At 35.1% G+C, this 24,771-nt stretch overlaps 1 protein-coding gene across 1 annotated transcript in view; it reads left to right on the forward strand.

Annotated features, from left to right (window-relative positions):
- Nucleotides 1-24,771, forward strand: part of stet (stem cell tumor) — a 449,207-nt gene that overhangs the window by 400,812 nt on the left and 23,624 nt on the right. The window contains exon 7 of the mRNA XM_018522193.1: nt 12,558-12,700. Within this exon, the coding sequence (XP_018377695.1) occupies nt 12,558-12,700 (143 nt within the window). The remainder of the gene's footprint in view (nt 1-12,557; nt 12,701-24,771) is intronic.

A 24,771-nucleotide genomic window follows, 5' to 3' on the forward strand; every position in this document is an offset into this window, starting at 1 on the left:
AAGGGAAGGAATGGATTCGCGCTTCGTGCTTGGAAATTTCTGTCTACCATTCGATTCGCACTATGACAAGAGTTCCATGCCTCGCTCGCTCTTCCGAGGGACTAATTCGGTGGGGCCGGTTTGCGAAAGTAATTAATTAATCCTGCCTTTAATCCTACCCATTCGGCATTATTACGCCGCTTTTTTTTCGTTTGTTGATACTGTCTTTTACTGCAGGCCCTTGTTGTGCCGTTTTGTTTTATCTAACCCCCGGAGGGACTGTAATAAATTAATTCCTCTTTTACCTTTATCATCTCTGCCATTTTCCTGTCTTTCTCTCCTCCTCTCAGTCCTCATTTCTCCTCATTTCTCCGTTCCCTTTGTTATAACACTTGCATAACGTTCGTTCGCTGTAAAATTCTTTCAGAAGGAATATTTAACCGACACTTCAGAGGACGGATAAAAGTGGCGAGAGTGCGCTTAATTCCTAGCTACGGGCACGCAAACCTCGTTAAAACTATGGATGAATTTATGCGACGGAACCCTTGTACTTTTTTTAATACCTGAGTAACCGATCGCTAACTTGCAAGTGAGCCACACGCAAGTGTTTAACCATTTATTGATGTAACATTGGTATCGAAGTAGAATACGCAAACGCAAAACGGTGCACTGACAGAAAAGATTAGCTGCTGCAACATTAAAAATGTTACGCCCATGTTCAGCCAATCTTTTCTTTCAGTACGTGCCTTGATATCTTCGTAATTTTGACATTTCCGTAAAATTATTTTGTTTATTGAAAATTAAATGAATTTCCTATACTATAAGTAATAGTTTATATCTTGCACATCTAATAACATTCTTAATATTGGAAGAAATTTTTGTCAATAATAAATAATGGATATTAGACGGATATTGCAGTTAGCACTTCTCGTAAAAAGTGCTAAATTTAGAATGCTCTGTGCGAGTAATTTCATTTATCATTCTATCGGAAAGCAATCACTGAGAAAAACCATAACGAAACGTCATGAGAAACGTGCAAAAAAAATTAAGCGTCGTGTCCAGGGAAAGAGGAGGCCCATTCGGTTGAGTGAAAAGAATCGCTCGCTCGATCTAGCGTCAGATAAATTCGCGTCCAAAACGCGACATGCTCCATTTTCGCACCTACACGCCCTCCCCTCCTGCGATATATGTGACATGCCACGTGGTAAACGTGAGATAACAAATAACAAATTCGTGTCCATGGTGACGCAATAGTGTTAACTCTTAATAAACGCCTTTTTGGTACAACACACTAGTTTTTTCTTTTTAAAGTTGATATTTCTATAATTTTAAAAATTTGTTAATCTACCTGACAAATTGGAACATGTAACGATACCCTTTTTCTTTAACGTAAGAAGTAACATTAATGAGTGAATAATCTCTAAATAATAATGATTGAAAAATGAGTATATCATATCCGAGTTTATCATACATTTTTTGAAATGTTTAATTATGGCATATTTTTTTCTTTAAATTTAATGTTTTTAATTTTTGAAGCACTCTACATAAGAAACTTTTATTTTCATTTTTCTAACAAATACAAATTTAAAAAAAAAAGATTTTTCAAAATTTCTGTTTTTTTCATTATAACCTTTTATTTAAAAAAAAATTATTACGATATACTTTCTTTTATGACAGTTAGTAATCAAAGTTAGGTTGGATACACTATCAGTTAAGTTGAGTATCTAGTCCTTGCGTGAAACTATAATAGCGAATTAGTTAGATACATTAAAGAGCACTGTATATTAAAGTCATTACACTGATTTAATCTGTGTAAAAGTAAAATGCAAATGTTTCGAATTATAAAACATAGATTTTATTTTAAACAGAAATATTGAGGATTTCATGGCTTAATTCGTTTGTATATTTATATTAAACACATTTTTACAATTTATGTACGACAGCTTTAAAAACCGAGTGTGAATAGTGGACGACATCAAAAAGCGTATATATCTCGTGGCTATATTAAATTAAAAATACTGTCCCGATGAAAGAAACAAACTGCAGCGCGAAGGGAAAGATCGAGTACGACGAGATCCGCTGGGAGAACGTACCTAATGACGCGCGCTTCCGAGCGTATAACGTTATGATGAGGAAACAATAGAGACAATGGCGGCGCACACCACTCGGTAAGGAAAGATATGTCGTTGGACTAAGAGGGTATTAATTAAAACACGGATACACGCGCGCGCACATAGCCGCGCATTACGGCTTGCGCGAACTGGGATACCCTTATTAAGCTTCATTAGCCGACACTCGGGTTAATTGCTTCATTTTTCCTCTTTACCCTCGAAACAACCCGCCGCTACCGCTGCTGTTACCGCCGCCGTTGCTGCACCTCGATTTTGTATCCTTCCTGCTGCGCATTCTGCGACGCAGCTAGGACAAGCTTGGCAGCGTAATTCAGTCTCGAGTGCATTATGCAATTGCAAATTATTCTCGATTAGTGGAGATGAACAAAGTGCTGAGTATGATCCAGCGCGATCTCTCTCTCCTCCTCCCCCTTCTCTCCTCTCTTCTCCTCTCCTCTCCTCTCTTTCTTTTATAAGAAGATATGAAATATTACGGATTGTGTACTTCTCCGAGGCGAAACTAATATGTAAATGAATGTAGTAGCATTGGTATATTGCTTTCCGTTATTAACACTATCGATCTATTGAGTCATCATAAACAAGCTGCTTATATGTGTACATGATGACGCGTTTTTGACACGAGGATGGTAATTAACGGTATCCAAACCTGTCTGTCCCCCTAGAACATATGTTAGCTTTATTTTTATTTAATGAGTACGTTTATCGAGCGCGTTTAATAAAGTAGCATCTCATTTGCATTTCATAAGCTCGGTTAAATAATTATCGCTATATAAGAGCGGCAATAGCGATATTACGGATTAAATCTTGCTGTAATTCTGAATATGCTTTGCGAAATGAAATTTTTTCGTAATTCCTTTTCATCGTAGAATGAGAGAAATATGTTATAAAGTTTACGTGAGAGATTATTTCGCTCTATTGTAGTCTACGATACCCAGGGTAATTCTAAATTACGAATAAAGTGAGTGGTGGGGTGAATTAGTAGAAGAGAATAGGACGAGGGACGTTTAAAGTCCCCATTTCGCCGATATACATAAAAGACCTGGAAAAAATTTACGAGAATATTTAGGAGATATAAATCTTGCAATTTCATGCGGAAATCTTGAAGATATATTTCTTCTTTCACTTTTTCCATAAGCGATAAAACATTATTTAGAAAGGTAATTTTTTTTTTTATAAAATCCCTATTTTTAACATTCACAATTTGTCTTACATTAATTTTTTTATTATATAAGGAGCCGAATTTTCAAAATAATCAATTAATTTTGCATTTTGTATCAGAATAGTGGTTGAAGCGAAATTGGATGCATTTTCAACATACTTGTCTGGACATATGTCTATTCGCATACGTGTGATGTTATTTTCATTAGTGACACAGCAAAGCTCCCTGAAGTTAGGAGGTAACGAGTCGAAATTTCGCGCCGTACCTCGCGGGCGTCGAAAAAGTCTACGTTCGCGTTTCCGCTTAATCGCCGTCCTAGGATTAGATACGACGTTAATTGCGACACGGAGTATCCGTAAAAGTTGCCGTTAAACGGCCATACGTTACGCAGCGGGGGCAGAGGGGGCTCGCGGTAATGGAACAATTACCGTACTGTCTGCATAACTCGCGGTGGAATTCGCCAGAATTCACGGAGAAGAGAGGAAAGGGTCGGCGCGACGCTGAACGGCTGGGGTCACGATGGTGTGGCATCACGATGGTGTGACGAAGAGGTAAACGTTGCTCACCGGGGATTAGATATCGTCCACCGAAATTGGAAAACTTTATACCGGGAGAGTTAAACGCCTCTATTTTCTTCTGAAGATTAATCCGTAATATCTGTCCAATGACACGTGGCTATCTTGGAAGGAAGACTCAATAGTTTCAAATAACATTTTCGGTAATCATATAAATATAGATATATAGCCTAAATAGTATAAAATAATATTTGATGTTTTTTTTGCTAATTAAAACAATTACAGTTGGAAAATATTTGTTAAATTTAACATATTTTACGTGGTCTCGAACGGGCCATTCAAATTTTGTGTTAATTTAACACAAGATGAATATGTTATCTCATAAATTGTATTATTTTAACATTAAGAAATGTTGAATATTAATTTACTATAAAATATTCAAATAAGACAATCACATTATATTAAAGAACACTGGGATATATTGAAGATTTAACACGTAATTTTAACAAGAACTTGAGTCGGCCGTTTTTAACACAAATATAAAATGTTCTTTACTAGCATAATATCACTAATTTACAAATATATACTTACAATCTTTTTTTACAAGAAAAGAGACGTATCTAATTTAATTATTAATAAAAAGTAATTGTATATATATTTAATAGATATTAATATTACTAATTTTTCAATTAACACTGAAGAAAGAAATATTTTGTCCTATAATTATTGTAACAAATACGCTATTTAAATGAACAAACAGCCGCTAGGCTGTTAGCTATTTCAATAAAGTATATGCTATTGTTTTATTTTATCGATGTTGGGAGCAATAATATTACTTCCGCAAAAATACAAAATAACGGGTGTTATTTTATTTGAACGACAACATGTTGTTCACAGAGATAATCTTTCTCAAGCTCGTCAAGCTTTCGTTCTCGGTGAGGAAAATACGAACGATAGACGCGGTGCTATCAGCACCAGTCGGGATATTCAACCGTGAAACTCCCTGTGAGCCGCGGAAAAGCCGACAACGTTCCTCGGCTTTCCCATTGGTTGCCGCCCATGAATGTGCATCCAAGGAAAGTGCATCCACGCGCCGATCCGCGTTGGCACTCCGAAGAGTTACGGATACAGGTGGCTTTTCAGAAAATAAAGTATTACCGTCTGTGAGAGTACATTTACTATGCTTGTGTTTGTGTTGATGTAGCTACATCGCTTTATACTCAATTAAAATCGAGATTAAAACGGAACGATTGAAGGTTCATGAAAAGTTTTACGGATTTAATTAAGATAAAGGTAATGCTTAGCATATTACATTATGTTATCGTATTTATACGAAAATAACTTAAATCAGCGTACCTACACTTTAAACGTTGCAGTAATTTTCACTTTTGGCATAATCAAAATTACTGGAAAGTTTAAAAAAAATTTTTTTTTTATCCTTTTTAGTCCTTGGTAGTGAGAAATTCTATTGTTTTAATATGTCGTCAATTTCTGTTGAATCCGTATCGACAATTCTCGAACGCCACAATCTATACTCCTCGAGTATTTTATCGATAGGATCAATGGGAAAATAGAGAGGAAAAAAAACAGGTCAATACGAAATTATCACGCAAGCCTTGTTATCGCGGTCAACATCTTCGTAGCGATACCACTTCAAGATAAAATTCCCGCTGTTGCTGCATCGACGTGGCGTTGCATCGCGTGTCGATGCACCCGCAATGCGCGGCCGTGCCTCCGCGGAAAACTCAAATAGTCGACGACGAACCTTATTTTCCGCTCTTTCCAACCCCCTCTCTCTTTCAATCCCCGTTTCTTTCACGGGATAAGAACCTGGAAGGTCTTGGCTTCGGCTTTCACGCAATACTATCCACGATGCGCACGGCACAAATATTTCTTCCTTTGCATATCGAGCCCGACGTGGCCATTTGCATTCCTCTGTGCCTGTTCTTCCTCCCTGCTCTCATCCTGCCGCTTCCCTCCCCCAGGATAAGGAGTACCTCCGGGCGTTCCTCTTTGCCTCTTATCCCATACCCTTCTTTCATCAATTTCTTTTTCTTCCTTTAACCTTCTTCCTTCTGCTCTTTTATTTCCCTTCTTGTGCTTCCAACGTCATCTAACTGGAGACGTTTGCAACCTCGAAATGTCTCTCACGTTCTTCGAGATTTATGCAGGTACTTAACAAAAGTACGTGGGAATAGTATCGTCAAGTCATTCTTTCTTATTTTTAATGTAGGAAACATCCAAAACCCGGAAAAGTACTATAAAAAATTTTTTTTTAAGTAAGGATATTGTTACAATATTTAATACATGTATATTTATATTTAAAATTAATTATTATAAACATACAAATTACATTTAATTTTATTATAGTATATAATAACATTTTTTTATTAGCTATAATTTGTTGTAACTTACATCTAATTGATAATGGGTAAATCAATACTGCATACAATGCACTTGAAAATATAAGAACTTTACGCAGATCTGCATAAAAAAAATGAAAAAAAAATTTGGCTACATCACTGAAACGACTTTTCGCAAAGCTATTTGTGGATTCCTGCTGTTGAGACCGTTTCCTGGGGATCTCTCGGTTCCATTAGAGCGACGGAAGTGCATCACTTGCCGTAAAATTAAGCGGTGTGGACGGAAAAGGCGCCGTTGTTATTGATGTGGCACGATGCCGAGTGCTTCTCATTGTTTTTGTTAGGATAACTGATAGCTTCGAGAATTCATTTATTCGTAAAAGCCTCATTCTATGGTTGATTAAGAGAGAGAGAGAGAGAGAGAGAGAGCTGTGTGAAGATAAAAACTTTTAAATATAATAAATTAAATATCATTTGATTTTAAAAATTATATCAATAATATGGAACTATTGAGAGGAATTATTGCTAGAATTAACATAAAGAGAAATTATAAGAAACAACTTTTTAGTTTAGTATAGTATTTTATTATGTTATTTTGAGAGAAATGATGGTAAATTTTACCTACTGTCAACGTAGTACAAAAAAGATCGCTAGCAAAGTAGCTGAAAAATCTGTGTATATTATTCAGAATAATTAGCTTTAATTTTTCACGTGATAAAACTAAATCTAATTATTCTGAATAATATACATAGCAGTAATACAAAGCAACATGATAGCTTACAAAGTACTTTTAAAATTGCATTTTTAGAGATAGAAAACCAGAAACGTTGTCAGACAGTGATTTTAACACAGTTTGGCCTTTAATGTCATAAAATATTATGAAAGTAAATGAATTTTTAATTTCTCAGTTGTAGTGTATTGTTAAAAAATACACGAGAGATACTTGAAACAATTTTTAGTCTTTGGTTATGTTTTCTAGGTAGAAATTATTTTTGTATTGTTTTGTCTTTCACTTTTACGGGTGTATATGTCATTATTAATACAATAATATGATAGTTTTGTTTATTTTCTGGTAATAATCATCCTCTCGTTTTGGTTTAATCCCTATAACCGTACAATAGCAGCAATTAATAAACTATCATTAAGCGTACCACAAATTTGTGTAATTGAAAGAGTAATTATTTACCTGCGTTATTCACTGGATAAAAATCCGCAAAGTGCTCTAATTAAAACGAAATTGTAGCGAATAATTACTTCCTACCATGCGAGCGTATTGCGATAATTTTCGACGTGCTGTTTATTCCCTACCTGCACTGGCATTGGCATATAATCGCAGATAAATGTTATTAGTTGCGCGCTTTTATCAATTACGGAACGAATTAGACTTCGACAGCGATGGGATACATTTCATCCCATTTACATCTCGTGTGCGCCGAATCCAAACTAATTTTGGACACGATAATCCTCGGTGTGACATGGAGCCGAAAAGCAATGAAATATATCATTTATTAATATTATTTCTCTTTTCTTCGTTTTATAGGAAATAAAAAAAACATCATATTACATCTCGCATTTATTCGAAATTTAATATAATATAATAAAAATCTTTTTTTTATGAGAAACTCGTCATATCGTTCTCAAGATGTCTCCCAAAAAAAATAACGATATAAAAGCTGGGACAGCGCAAGGGTGGGGGTGAAAACGGGACGAAAAGACGTGCGAACAAATTCTCCTCTAATTAATACCCGACCACAATGGCGGAAAGCGCCGCAATTTCTCGGCCTTAAAACCAATTTGTTGCCCGCACTTGGGCTCCTTGCTTCCCCTTCGGAACGGCGCGACGCCCGGGCCTGTATTATGCTTAGGGTTTGGCCATTATGTTTCCCCGGTTTTGCCGAAACAATACAACGTATAAGCGGTCGTCGCGCTACGTCCCGACGTAATATTACGCCAGCTGATTTATATCGCCTATTCTGCGACCCGCTCTGCAACATTACATTCACTCACTAAGCGATCGGGATCATTATGATGCAATAAATGTTCGGGACGGACATCGAAAGAATTCCGCGTACGAAGAAAGTTTCTCTTCCTTGAGGAGATCATCGACACATAAATCATACGCGCGTGAAGGCATTCAAATCAGACTAAGGAGAGAAGAGCCTAAATGCCACGAGGCGTTTATTGTTTTAATTACGATAATATTTCAAACGAGATGAAATATTTGTGCTATAATGCATTATTTTCGCCATTATATATTGTATTAGGAATAATTATTTCTTAAATAAGTTGTGTATTTCGTAGGACAATTACAATTCGTAGATGTATCCGCAAGTCACATTAGAGGAATGAATATAAAATTCTTACGCACGAGAGATCACTCGAACTATCTTATTCTCCTTGTTAAACAAAACAAGAATTCGCTGTATCAGCGTAAAGAGCTCTCGGTCGTTCTAATATTTCCGCGCAATATCGCCGCCGTCATTTACGAAACGCCGGATAGTTTGTATAATGCAACGACGGGACGTGTCTCTGTATGTTTGCGCAATATCCCTTTACGGAGTTCTTTTATGGACGACGGAGTAGAGATTCTTTGAAAAGACGTCGGATAATTCAGTCGGTACTGTCTTAAATATGATTATTATAATTAATATACATATGCACATATATTTAACGTTTAGAGATTAATATTATTAGATGTTAATTAATTAATTAGCCAGAATTCCATAAATTTGTGTTTATTCTGAATATGAGCCTTCGGCATAGATAATAATTTCATTAGGATTAATATTACTGTTGAGATTCATCAAATGTCAGATGATTACGTTTCAATAATTAATGCGTTAAATAACGACAGTGAAGTGCAATGTGATAATAATCAATAACAAAGGAATGCTATACATTTCCATTTTCAGTTCTTAATAATTAATCTGCATGGATTCTGAATTTATCCTGAATTTAATACTGTATTAAAGTAAACGTTATAAATATGATTATTTTATAGCTTAATTAACATTTTATCGAACTTGTTATGTTTGTATATGTAATGTTAATCTTTAAGCATGTAGGTTAAAAATTTAAAGATACATAATGATAGGGAAGGGAGGTGCTCAAAATACCTCAAATAAAATTTAATTTTATAGTTATATTTTTTATTAATATATTTTATGTATTATGTTATAGTTAAATTTGCATTAATTATATCCTTCTAAAATAGAGGATTGTAAAAGAAATGAACTTTAAAACTTTGGGCATTGCATTGACTATCTGGGTAATATTTTTTGTTTTCATTTTCCAGAACAGAAAAAACTAGACTTAAGATGCTGTGACCATCCCATCTACCCGTTTAAAAGTTAAATTTCACAATTTATATAGAAAGATATAATAAAGTAGAAAAAACATTTCTCTTTTGAGAATGATAACTCAAAAAGAATGTCAATATGCAGATCTCTGCACACGACACAAAGTAATATTCAATCGAACGGGCACCGCGATAGTGAACGCGAGTTTCGTGAGAACGGATAGTAATTTTTTTCTTTTTTTTTTTTTGAGAACTGTTTAAACATGTCGCCCGCATTTTTGAAGCCCAATCTCAGATAGATTCGTCAGCTGTAACGCACGATATGACGACTGTTCTCATTGCCGCGCAGACCTCGTAGTTTTGCTTGAGACTAAACGCGAAATTAAATCCGGTCATGTAAACGACCGTCATGTATACCCTGTCACCGGTTACAAACGCAAGTCACGAATCCGTAGCACACAGAACGCGTCTTTTGCTTTTATTTACGGTTCGCCTGCTCGCACTGCGAAGCCGTCGATTTAATTCCGAAAGTTACCGGCGTCGCGACGGCGACGCCGAGAAAGAGACGCCCCGCCTTGTACGACGCGATACGGCGACATGTGTCCGTAATGTCTGCGTAACACGTGAAACTTCTTGCATTTAGTTGCATCGATACTATTCCTTTGAACGACGGAAAAGAAAGGAATCTCGAAACGAGTTCCATCAACGCTTAGCATTCAATAGTAAAGCTTTCTACAATATCGATGTGTTTTACGAAATTTGCCTTCACAGGTTCTTTGACTCTCTAGAAGCGAATGTTGCATCTTTACAGCGTTCACTTTAAAATTAAATTCGGGATAAATTCAGAATAAATTCAAGATCTGTGCAGAGTAATCACACTTAAGAACTGAATATGTTAATGTAGCATTTATTGACTATAGAAATGTAGTATCTCTAATCGATACATATCGATATATATTGATCGTCTATATAATATCGATAGATAACTTCACTTGTAAGTCATTTTTAAGCAGACAGTAAAAATTAATTTTTTTTTATATAAAGACGATGCCTAGAGGAATAATCCATATTTAAATCAATATTTATTAACAGAGATAGAGTAAAATAATTTTTTATTTTTTATTTGATCATAATTTTAATTTTTATTGAAATTTAAAAAAAGTTATTTATGTATAATAATCTTAAAATTGATCAATTTTGATGGTGTTAATGGCATCCGACTAATTTTTTGTTACGAAAAGCTCTTTGAGTAAATCCAAGAATTTCTACGAAAAATTTATAGAATTTCTTTAGTTTTTATTTAAACAGCACATTTTTTATTCACGGAAAATGTCACTTCGCATGAACTATGAATGCGGCTCATATTAGGGTGAAGATATTAATACGCTGCACGCAACGCGATGCATTCGTGCGTGTTACGTGCGTGCGTAGGATTTTTTTCCATTTATTTCCCCGTGTCTTTTAGCTGAGCGTTTTTACAACCACTCGCGAGTCGACATCTTTATCGTTGTCGTTATATAAGTTCAATGTACCTTTTGGTTAGTACTGCTTCGCTGATTAACCCTTTCAACGCCGATGGCATTGCGCGAAGAGTTGCGCAATTTATGCGCATACATTTCACTTGCGCGCCCGATTTCACCATTTTCTTCTTAGTCATCCCTTACACGAGGTCAGGCACCGAGCAAGAGACGAATGCAGTACAGTGTTTTAGCGTGATTAAGGTAAATGAGTTCTAGTTACGTTCCATCACGTAACTTTTGTTGCGTGATTTTGAGCAGACACGCGGTAGACATTAACACATTGTTTATGTTTATTATTTATATATGTATTATACAGTGACTACCAAAAGTTCCCAACCAACATATAATTTTACCATAACTTTTGTCGATCTGTTTTTCAGCTTATATTATAAGTTAATAAAATTTCAGTTGTTATATAATCACACAACTTAAAAATATATTTTATATACTACAATATATTAAGTTTTTGTATACTAGATCTTTGTTTATAAAAATATTTTATCTGAGTAATATGATTATTTCTTGATCAGAAACTTTTGGTAGCCATTGTGTATGTCGTATGTGTTTATTATTTATATTTGATAATGTGAGTAGATTATTTGGAAATACTATTTAAATACTTGAATGTATAGGAAATAGTTTACAAAATACTTTACAGTACCAAAATTGTCAAATTCTAATGAAAACATGTTTAAAGTTTGCAATTTGCAACGCTGAATGAATTTCTATCTCAATTTATCATCTTATTTAAAATAAATCTTGGTTGCTGTACTTATATAATAATTTTTTTATGATAGTATCGAAACGATAATAACGTTTTTTATGCCATACGAGAGAAATTAATTTCTACTGATAATGTTAATAACTTTCGCTTCATACATTATCAAGATCTGTTAATAGCATCTAAATGTCATGAGGGAGAAATGATTCATTTTTATTAACACAGCGCAAAGTTGGGACGTGCATTTCCATATGAAACACGCATCGCTCACTTTTGCATTGCGTGACTAATTCATCACACGCACCCTAAACACTCCACGTAGTTCGAGTAATCGTACTTGTTTTAACACGCCGGTTCGCCCTTTCTTTCCCTCTTTGATGTTTTTCCGTATTTTTTTTTCTGCCTGGTCATTAACGATTCTTTTGTGCGGAAAAAGACCACTCGAACAAATTGCCTAAGAAAACGTTTACAACATTAGACTTCAGGCAGAATAATTTGTCGACAAAGTATTATCTTAAAAATAACAAATTATAGATTAACTGAAATAAATAAGAAATAAGTTACCAAGTTTTAAGGATATCGATTTATCATAACATATGTAAGATTTAGATGTTTCTGTATAAAATTTAGCATTTCTACGTTTTGTATATGTAGGTATATGAAATTAGAAAATTATATAACATTAGAAGTAATAATTTTGTATTTTTAAAAAATATAATAGTGTACTTGTTACTTTTTTTTAGTGTTTCCTCTTTAATAGTGACTTCAATAAATTTGATGTTTGTGAAGCTTTATTGCGGAGTTCCTTCATTTATCATTATATACATATCTACCTCGACATTTATTTTTGATTCTATTTTTTTGTTACAGCTTGGTTTCTTCACGTACTATACAGTAGCGATGGGTGAGGTGAATCCCTCCGGGCCGGTGCCGATCGACAGTGTCTTTATTTACAGACCAGACAAGCGGCTCGAACTCTGGAGGTTTGCCTTCTACATGTTCCTGCACGCTGGGTGAGTCGTGATTTTCTTTATTAACGACATTTGATTGGATATTTTGCGCATTCGATCTTTTTTTTCCATCTCTCGATTCAGCTGTTTGCGTAATTGCAAGCGTATCTCTCGCGAATATACATATTTAACAGATATTTGTGGTGTCATATCTCGATAATATCGGATCTCTCGATCGAATCTCTCAATGCCGCGTTATCCTTGTGCCCTGCCAGAACGCGTCTGCAATTCGATTCTCTCTTTGCTTCGTGATATGCAAGTGCATCGTTAATTTTCTCTATCATCACAGAGAGAGAAACGCCAATGTAATTTGAGAAGCACACGTTTGCTTTTATATCACGTATCAGCGCGACTTTATGTAACGTTCCAAACCAACGTTTTTCGCACTAATGGTTACAAAAGCAAATCTGCTTCATTGTGCATTCAAGTTATCGAAGATGTCGCAGGCGAATTTGCGACTAGAAAAATACGAGAGAGAGAGAGAGAGAGAGAGAGAGAGAGAGAGCCCAGACGAGTCGATAAAACCTTCGTGAAACTTTAGAGCGATGACAACTGTGAAGAACGCATTTTTCGTCTCCCCCAAAAATTGCATTCACCAAACAATCTTGGCTCCCGATTATCTCAAATAAATGGTCTACGGCATATAGACACAGATTCCATTATTTGTTGAAAACGTCATTATTACAATATTATCGGCGATGAATAATAAAATTTAATTTAAGCGTCGCGGCGGAATATTATTCATTTTTGTGATATTGCGTCGCGATATTGTATCATATTTACAGTAATATGAATTGTAATATAAAAGACAAGAAGAGAATCAAACCGAAACTCTGAAATTGATAATGGCACCGTGATGCGAATTATCACGATATTACAGTAGTTAAAAAAAAAAGGGATCAAGATAAACCACGTCCCAGTCGTGCTTTTTGCTCCTTTTTTTACCCCTTTTTTTCGCGGACTTGCAGAATCAACTTACTGCATATGTTTGCGCGTGCTCTGCAAATTTAGTTCAACCCAAAACCATATCTTTTATTGTTCAAAAAAAATATACAATATGCTTTTTACGTTTTGTCAACAATAAAGAATGCAGGTCGCAATCATATCTGGATTTCGCAGAATATCAAAAGGAAAGAAAAGCTCTCAGAAAAATATAAAAGAAAATAAATAATAAAGGAAAATATTATAAATATATAGTAAAATAATAGATAAAGAAAATGAAATGTACGTTACCAGATAGACTTTTCACGTATTTTGTTATTGGAAAGAAACTTTCTTTGTATATAAAATATCGAATGTGCTCTGTTGGAAGTGACACGATAAAATCTTTAAAACAAATCTTAATATTTTAGTGAAGAAAATTTAATATGTAAAAAGATTAAAATTGACAGACCTATCTCTCATTACTTAAGAATGTATTTTATAACAAAAAGAAAAAATTATTAAATAATTATCAATTATTCTGTATTGTATTTGAAAATAATTCAAAAAGTTTGGCAACGATTTAGAAATTATGGAGCAAAAATTATTTCAATAATAAATAGACATTTTAAAAAATAATTGAGATAAAATGAAAACATTTTTATTTAAACTATAAAATTGTATTGTTAAATTTTATAAATATTAACTTTATTGAACATGTATATAACATTCGTTTCTATACTCAAAGCATAAAAATTTCCAATTCCAGTCACTTTTTCACAGAACTTATACACCTAATATATCCTTAAATCCCTTTCTTCCTCTACAGAAAATTCGTTTACGATTACAAGAGACAAACCGCGGAAGTAAGACACTCGCGTGCACGAGACCTGCCTAGGCGAAACACATGCGACTCTGTGCATCTACGATTAGCCACCTGTGTCCATCATGGACGTTAGGCATTGAGTCACTCAATTAATTATAGCCAATTGCAATCCCTGTACCATGTTGTTGCATGTCACATTGATTGAATTCGAGCGACGCGACGTCGTGTAGGAAACAAAATTGTATAAACGTTTTGGTATGCGTTTTATTCTCTCACGCCGCGGTAAAGTGGAGCACAGGGAGAAGGTGGCAGCTTTCTTCGTTCACAGCTATTTTTCCACCGTGTCTTTTGCTCTCATTTTCTTTTCGCTTGCTCCCTCTGGTTTTTACCACCACTTTCTGTTCTCCCCAACGACTTTTTTTGCTCTCCTCTTGACTTCTCCCATCCCTCGCATTCCTTTAGACGCATCAACATTTCTATACTCTCTCCTATGAAATGAAAAGAGATCGAGAGATGAGACCGACGGACGACTCTGTATGCTTGTGCTCTCTCTCTCTTTCTCTCTCTCCCCTCTCTCGCTCTCTCGCCGACAGAGTAGAAGTTTTCAGTACGCGAAGCTCTCTAAATTATTCATGGAAACGCCAGATAAGACGACCGTTTTCCGTACGTGCGTATGGAAACGACGATAAGAGTGACCTCACCGCTGTTTTCTTTCCTATAGAAAGTATGCATTCGCCCAATCTTCGCCGCTCTTCCTTTCTTTTATTCTCTACTATGCTCTTTGCTCTCCTATTCCATTTCTGATATTAGACTCTCCTTATTTAACGCATTCCTTTTATCTTTTATTTCTCTTTGCATTCTGCGCGGTGCATTTATCTTCACCTTATCTTTTCTTGTGTTGATTTCGCTTTTTTGTATAAATCGGTTATTAATGTTTCTTTCATTAACTTTCCTTTTTTTTTCTTGATACTAATCTTGTTATTTATTATGAATTTTTTTATATTTATATGTACATTGAAATATCGCATGTTTTGAGGCTCTAAACGTAACAACAAGGTTATTACCATTTCACTTCTAAACCATGAAATTCAGGGTTTTGTTGATGTCTGCGCTATTCACGCTACTTACATGCGTCTAATACCCGTTTCCACCATTGTAGATTAACTTTAATCTCGGTTCAACTTACTCTTTATCTTCTTTTACTTCTTAAAACTAGACAAAGATAAAGAGTTAGTTGAACCAAGATTAAAATTAAACGACATTGCCAGAAAGGGGCATAATTCGAGGTTTTGTGCATTAATTCGAGGTTCGTTATTACGAGGTTTCAATGTACCTAATTTGTCCACGTTCTTATAGTCTTCTGATGCTACTGGTAGTACTTAACTTGCGTATTGCACCGTTATTTTCTGTTACAGTATTGCTCAAACGGGACTTTAGTCTCGTTTATCTCTGATTGTACCTAATATCCTTCGTTTCTACTTCGGTTCTTCTCCTTTTCTTAAACTTCTTTTACTGCACCTTTGTCTTCCTTTTTATCGATTATTTCATTCATCGATTCGCGCTCTCGCGGCAGTTGGATTATTAATGCGAGCAACGCCCCACGCGCGTCCATCAAAAGTCATTTCTCCAAGCATTACGTGATCCCGAAAGAAATCAGGAGCAGTAGAGAGATAAGATATACGTTGTAACGCGCGCGGTAAGTCGAAGATAAATTTCGTAGAAGCTGATGAATTCGTTCGTGGGACGGATCTCCGGGGAAGATACTCTACGCGTATCTGGACAGATCCATTTAGAATTGCGTCTCGGGAAAACCATAAGTATATCGCGGCAAAGAATAAGGATAATAGAGCAATCGGTTTAAAAAACTTTGTATATTCATGTTATCGACGTCAGTGATTCTCGGATCGATCATGTACGCGCGAGCGTTATGTGTCGCTTACACTAATTGGTATAAATCGAGGTTATGATAAGCGGTATAATGCATCAGCGGTGACACACGAGCTGCCAGAAGAGACCAAAAGCGCGATCCATAATCGACGAGTAAAAAGTCTGACGCTTCAGCCGGGCGACAGGCGATTAATTATAAAAACAAGATGGCTCGCGCTATCGAGCGCCTTTTTCCGTCTCCGCGTAACGCCCGTTACCTCCGCCAGACGTTATCGAGCTTCCTTCGTTATTAATGTGAAAACTGTCTTTGCCGTCGTGCTCCGAAGTCGCGACTCCGTCCTATTTCACCGTCTCTTTCTCTCCCTCTTCCTTCGTGTTCGCGCGCGATGCCCGCGTGAGAAAGCCGGAAGCGCGGAAAAATCGAGACAATCGCCGTAATTGCGGGAAGTCAACGCGCGCGACAGCGTTGTCGGAGCAGACACAATGGTATCGCCGAGTCCGCAAAACACGGAGCCGCACCGAAAAGATCAGGACGCTCGAGACAGGACGCGCTTCCGCATTTCGTCGCCTGTGGTACATCGATTCGTGCGAATCAAGCTTGAATTCACGGAGGACGCTTTGTTGCGCCCGAATCGTCGCTGGACATGTTCATTCGTGTTCGAAAAACGCGGCTTGCAAGAATCCGGTGACGAAGGATTTTTATTTTCTTTGGTACCTAAAATCACGCTTTTAAGCAGTTAATGCTTCCTTAAATAGATGCATGTAGTAAGTATAATATATCGATACTATTTGCATTGCTGCGCATCGAACTTTTATAATGATTGTATACCTATACTGAAAAAAATAATCAACAGCATTATTTTAATTAAAAATTTTATTAATTCACACAATAACATTATTAATGGAACAAATACGTCACGTTCTCGTTTTGATAAAATTTTATTTATTTTATTAATGATGTGTTATCGGATGTATGAATTAAAATAATCCTGTTAATATTACATTATTTTTTCAGTGTTTGAAGGAAAAGCAGCTTTTTAAATTACAGATATAAATAATTAAAATTATACTTATTGTATATTATATATTGTTTGCTTATATACACATATATTAAATTTAGTTACTTTAGTTACGGAAACTTCGATTTCTCTTTATTTTCTTTATCAATATCCACAAACACAAAATTAAATATACTAGATTCTTTGCAAGAAAATTTATATAGTGCTACTAGCGGTGCAACACGCAAACGTAAGATAATGTGCTGTCTTCTTCGTGAGAACGCTCGCAAACGCGGCATCTTTCGGGCTCCGTAAATCATGCCAAAGTTCCTCACTGTGGAGAAGAAGGGAAAAAAAGAATACGCCCGAATCTCTCGACTCGTAACTCAATTTAAATAACGATGTCCACCATCCCATCGCCTTTATAAGACCTCGTCACTCGCGCGCTGCCGATGCGGCATTATGCATGCACGACACACCATTATGCCGCGAGTCCTTTTAATGTCGCATAAATGTGCTGAAGGCTGTGCCCCTTAATATCACCGAGAGGCGGTATTCCTCGCCCTTCGTGCACGCGACGTGCGCCACGTGGGCTGAAACTTTCGCCACCCGTTCTCCACGAGAATGAAAATTCTTGTGGAAGATTGCCAAGCAAATTGCACACGCGATTACATTCAGTCTTCCCTCTTTCCAAAAGGGATCATTGTGGAATCGCAATTAATCACAATTAGATATTACATTAAGGATTGAGAAAGTCACTTTGTAAAAAAGTAAATAATTACAATTGTACTTTTTTTCTTTTAAAAACTAACTATTATAGTTATCGTTACAAGTTATCGATTCTGAAAAGTAGTGTGTTACTTAAAAAGTAAAAGTCGTTACTTTTCAATTTTCTTTTTTGTAACTTTTGCATTTTAAATATAAGATTATACATTTATAATATTTCTAAATTATTTTCTTTACTGTATTAAATATTCACTGGAATCAAAATGATATAGAATCAATATTAAGGTACGGTTACTAAAAGGATCCTTAATGTATGTATTTACAGAGTGTGATGATCAGAATAAAGCTATATTCTAATCATAAGGAATCAATGATCGATTATCGAACATTCATCAACCGATGTACGAATAAATTTGATATAAAATAATTATAAGAATAGTTTTAATTTAATTATTAATCACAAAAAAATGTAACTAAGTTAAGTTACTGTTGTAGATAGAAAAAGTTAAATGAAGTTAAGATATAGTTACTGGAAAAAAGTAATTCTGATTGTAACTTCGTGTTACAAGTTACTTCCCAATCCTGACAATAACTGTAAATCGATAATACATAGAGGAAAGGAGGGGAATACTATTTTATTTCACTGAAATAACTTATAATCAGTAGATATTCATGTAACTACTTTTGGTACAAGTTTGTTAGTCATAAAGTGAAATCGATTATGCCATAGATAGAAGTTCCTCGAATATACAGAACGAATGTAATTTACAAAAAATTGAAGAGAAAAAAGGTAGCATTATGGTAGTAAAAAAGATAGTATTATGAAATAGAAAGAGAGAATATAAAATATCTCCAACTAATATATAGTACTTTACACGCATATAACTTTATATACACACATTTTGTAACCAAATTTAGTTTAAATCATATCATTCAAAAGCTACATTCATGGCCTTCAAATTAGACTAAGGTTACAAAATTAATACCAACATACATCTTAAAATTATGTAAAGAGACACTTGCAAAACTGTCTGCTACCTGCAAAATTGAAATGCAGCTTTTACAACACAGTAAACACTAAACAACTAATACATTGAAGAAGTAATTTTGATGATTGCTCTCAGAACGCATTGCAATAAACTATACAAGATATCGTGGTATTTCATAATCTTGTCTATTTCATAACAATCTCCTCTTTTCCTGCAACAAATATCTTGTTAATGATATGATAATTAGGATTCTGAATAAAATAAAATTTACTCAAATATTTGAAAAATCATGATAATAAGGTACTTAATTTTACGTCGTGAAGATTCAATCCGCCAAACTTCTTTTACATTCGATCGCTTATAATTCGAGAACTGTCAGCGCCACGACAAGTTGAGGAAAGATTGAGGCCGAATTGGTCAAAGAATCTGTCGATAGAATTAAGATGGAGATTTCACCGAGACAAACTCACGGACTGCTGAGACATCACCGTCGATGGGATCGTCCACGCTTTCGTCTTTCGTGAGTAAGAAGTTTTCGGCGCGTAATTAACTACTAGCAAGTAGTTAGAGGCGCTGACGAAACCACTTGCGCCCGTGGAACATTAGAGTCAACTTGCTGGAGAACTTTATCCCTTCGTTCTCGCTTTGTATGAAGTTATCACTACCACCGTGTTCGATAATACTTCTGATCCGCTCACATGATCCCGGTATCCCATGAATTATCGCGAATTGTTGAATTAAACATAGATGTTTGCTTACAGATATGACGAGATAGACGCTATTTTATTGTCTGAAAGTGCTCTGTAATTATTGCTTAAAATTTTCATTTCTTTTAAATGTCTTTTGTATTTAAATTTTTTATTAAAATTTATTTAATTCTTTGTTTATCTCTGTGAATATAAAGTTGATTCTTTTCTTAATAAAAAGTTTAAAAAATGCTTAATAAGAATTTAAACATCTAAATCTTGAACCCTTAGATCCTCAGTATTATTATTATTTTACAATTATTTTATATAGAAGAAGGTCACCGATACCGACATATTACTTTGTCTTTAGACAATATTTCTTAAACAAAAGGTAAAAATACAACTTCAAAAACATAAATACAAAGTAAAAAGTATCTTCTATCAGATAGTATAAGCAATTTTTATAATACTGTTAGCAATTTTGCAATAATTAAGTTTTTCGTAAGTTATGCAAAAATCAGCGCTGACAAAATGGGCTCCAAAACTAACATAGTAGGCAATAATGCCAACATTCCTATTCTATAAATAAAGATATATCCTATTATGTAAAGAAAACTAATTTATGAAACTATAAACATTTAAAATGACATAATATTATCAATAATACAGTCACTATTATTTTAATTACGCAATTTGCAAAAGAACACCGTAAGAATTTTCTTCTCGGATTCAGAATTGGTTTTTAGCTGATTTGGTATAGAAATAAGCCATACACAAATATATAAATTATGAGTTTGTACTTCTTTAATTAGCTAAATAGATCATGATTTTATTAGTATTAATAAAGTGCAATAGTTAGTTTCTAAGAAATAAGGGGGTGTCACTTTAGGAGACATATGTCAGTATCGGCAACTTTCCTCTAATATTATTTTTAATATAAAAATCCCTTTAAACAATTCCAAACAAATTGAAGGTTCAATATAGTCTCCAAACGCGATCAATAATTTATGTAATAATATTAATCACTTAGGAGCCACTTTAAAAACATTTTTGTAGCAGTCTTAAATGAATTTTGCTTAAAATTCTTACAATTTGAGGAAAGTATATTTCGAAATTAAATAAAAAGAACTTTAGATATTTAAATTGATCATTGTTTATCCTCAGAATACTATTCACTATTTTGCGGTAAGCAATTTATCGTTGAGTAAATATCGATCGCATTGTGATTCATTGTAAGTACGCAATCGTCGAAATTGAAAGTCGGTTCTTCTCTCTATCCCCGGACGACAGGGCGAAAACGATGAAACGAATAGGTATTCATCGTAAGAGGCTGGTTACCGTCATTCGTCGAATGGAAATTCGGTCCTCGAACGACATTATCTCCGCCCGTCGTGGACCAAAACAGATGGCTAAGGAAAAAGCTGAGCAGATCGAGAAATCATACTCACGCGAAAACCGAGAAATCCGTCGTAATTCGTTCGCCGTCGCAATGCCCGAGATTCATCTAATTGGTATCCAATTAACCGAAATTGGCGCAGTCAGTCTGAGAACCTTATCGTGACTCGAATGTCTTGAGGGCAGATTTTGCTGATTGCGAGAGAGGACGTGCCATTGTTCAATGGTAGACACGGTTTTATCGAACACGTCGCTGGAATATGCATATTGATTCCGTTGAAGCATTAATTTATACGATTAAGCCATTCCTCTTATCCATATGTAATGATGAAGCTAACAATTTATTTATTAAGTACATGAATAATGTTTAAGTAGAAGCATTTATATGTATATTACTGTAAAGATATTTATATCATTAATAAATATATAATTATAAAATTTATACTATCACTGAAAGAAAAGATTGGCTGAATATGGCATAGCATTTTTAATTGGTTGCAGCAGTCAATTTTTGGTTGCGTTAACCTATTCGCAATGCCAGTATAGGATTTCGATATTGCAATTAATTGACGATGTTGCAGCCAATTAAAAATGCTATGCCATATTTTACCATCTAATTTGCTGTACCAGCCAATCGATTCTTTTAGTGTAGTGATCGTATAAAATTATTAGCTATGGCTCTAATATGTGAAATTTATACTTTTTTTAATGGCACATTTTGCAAAATTGATAATTGATCATACATTTTGTTTCTATCAGATTGACAATAAATTGTTAAAATTTAATATCTGTGAGTCTCTGCACGGAGAAAATTTTATATTAAGTTTTAATACAATTTTAAATTACACTTTATTATGTCTTGTATTTTCGATGAACTCTCACAACATGATTCCGACTTAACTTTTGCTATGGTAATACTAATTTTTATCACATAAATAAAGTAATTATTTTGTTAAGCCATATTCTAACATGAAAACAGTTAATTTTTACTATGGTTCGCAAACAAAATTTGCTAGGTATTTGATTTTGTAATAAATTTTGTAATAAAAAATTTTTACTATGAAAAAGTGTAAAAATTACGTTATATTATTGTTTTTAAAAAAATAACTATAGCATTTAAACCTATAATACATGAAGACCGCAGCTACCACATTGTAGTAATTTTAAATATAAAATTTTCTCCGTGTGCGATTATTGATGCGTAAATTATGTACTTACTCATAATGTGATAAGATGCAATTCGTACAATTAGAACGTATTTGCTAAACGAAAATAAAAACATTTCAACTCTAAACGCAGTGCGAAAGTCAAATAAAAACTCAGCAGTTCTAACTGTTTTACTTAAATTTATTCTTGGAGTCACAAATATTACTATTTTGTTTATTTAAATTGTCAGAAGTTTCGAACTTTTCGAGCATGTAAAGTGGAAATAAATATTTAGAGAGAGAACTTACGGAACCCGTACGGAAAATTGAAAAAGACCATCGTGCAAAAGTCCAGTCGAAGTTCCATCGACGGATAGCATCGACGGCAAAGCCGAAAATTTATGAACCACCCTCCCACATTCGGGCGCGACGCGACGCCTCCTTACGCGCGTTCCATTCCGATGATTGCATTCTGAAAACGTATCGACGCCTATACATCACGTCTGTCCCGACGTGGCGGCGACCTCCGGTTTTCCGCCCCCGCGATCGGGACATCGCCATTTACATTCGCGCGGCAACGAGGCGACAAGAAACCCGTTGGAATTCCGAGCATTGATTTAATTCTGACCTAATCACGATTGCCTCGCTTGTCCCCTCTCCCCTACCCCTATGGACTTCGTTCCTTGGTAATGGCGACGACCGCAGGGGCCCCAAGATCGTGGCATCCATTTCTGTCGATGAGGCCCGACGGCGACGCGCTTGCGAACGACGCTCGAGCGTTTCAACGATCGCATTCTTTCCGTTTGACCGCATTGCGACGGGGCGCACGACGACTATTAGACTCGTACTCAATGCAAATTGGACGCTTCCTAGGCGCACGTCGTGGTTACGAGACTACGGTATACGCAGTCTAATTGCGTCCGACCGTGCCCTGATGCAAAGAGACCTCTACGGAATCGTGTCTTTCTCTCTTTTCAATTGAATCTTGTTCCCTGAGGGAAAATTCAATGGCCGCAAGAAATTCACGTCACCGATTTAACGGAGACATGTTTAAATTAAGAGAGTATATCATGTTGAATTGCAGCCTGAATAAAATGCTTGTTTTATTAATGTCCAATTTTTTTTTTTAGCAAGCGTCTTTTGTTCAATTTTTTGCGATATAAAAAATTAGATAATCGATAACAAAGCAGAAAATACATATAGTAGAAACGAGATCCTTCTGTATAAAATTAAAAATTAAGGAAGCTGAAATGGTTTACAAGAACATTATATAAGTATAATTTATAAAAAATATCTATACTTTCTAAATTCTTTGGAATGGAGTCCCATTCTATAGAGAGTGAAAATTGAACTAGTTTTTAAAAAGAATCGAGGCTCAATTTTCATTCTTTAACAGTGAGATTTTACTCTTTAGAATAAGATTTTCGAGTTTTAGAGAGTAACTTGTTCTCTTTAGGACTTTAAAAAATAAAAAAGTCTTTACAGGAGAATGAAATATTTCTTAAGAAGAAGTAATATGCTTTCTTAGATTAAAATTAAATTCTTTATTATGATATTATATAATCAAGTTCTATTGTACACATATACAGTAGAATTATTTGTAGTAAATGAAATAAATTAAGAAAACTAAAATAGTTTGTAAGAACATTTTATAAGTAATTTTGTGAGAAATACACAACTTATTTTTTAATTAAGAGGAACAAACCTATTTTCTCTTTTGTAGGACTCTAAAAAAAAAATAAAAAATTTTATAAGGGCATGATAATATTTTTTACGAAAAAATAACATGCTCTCTTAGATTACAATCAGGTTCTTTATTATGATATAATCAAGTTCTGTTGTATTACAGCAGAATTATTTGTACCATAATAAAAAAGATAATAGTGTAGCATTTGTCGTAGATGTTCTCACGACAACCTAGATCTCGCGACCGTGTCAACTGGAATCGCTCTCCGAGATTTTCCACGCTCTCAAGCGTGCGACACGATAGATAAGAAGAACGATCATTCTCCGTGCTTAGAAAGTTCCGCCTCTTACTTCGAGATAATATTCATAATTGCTCTACAGTCTCTTTCCTTGCTGAGCTTTCTTTCGCCGATAGCCACGGCTGGTCGGCCAAATTATCCGAGGATCAGCCTCTCGATCGTATCATCCTCCCTCTTATCGTTCGCGTTGCTATTGTACCAGCGGTTTCGCGGCCGAATTTGCCCGAAATCCCACTGGCTTTGGCTCTAATCTCGACCCAATGACGCTGAGATACCTCGTGACGTAAACGTTTATTTCTCTCCTTTTATTTCGCGGTATTTTATGAAACTGCGAAACTCTGCGCCATTTCCGGCGAGATTTATTGTTACCTCCCCGTCTGACATTGCATTCGCGCTCGCGAGATGTAATAATTAGTCGGCCGAAGTTTCGCGATAACAGTTGAGTATCGGATTTTCGCTTGTGCGGCTCAGAAGTCGCTGATAAAACTTTGCTCCGACCGCGGCTCGTATCTCGCA

Source organism: Trachymyrmex cornetzi, unplaced genomic scaffold (assembly GCF_001594075.2).
Source record: "Trachymyrmex cornetzi isolate Tcor2-1 unplaced genomic scaffold, Tcor1.1 scaffold129, whole genome shotgun sequence".
Taxonomy (NCBI): domain Eukaryota; kingdom Metazoa; phylum Arthropoda; class Insecta; order Hymenoptera; family Formicidae; genus Trachymyrmex; species Trachymyrmex cornetzi.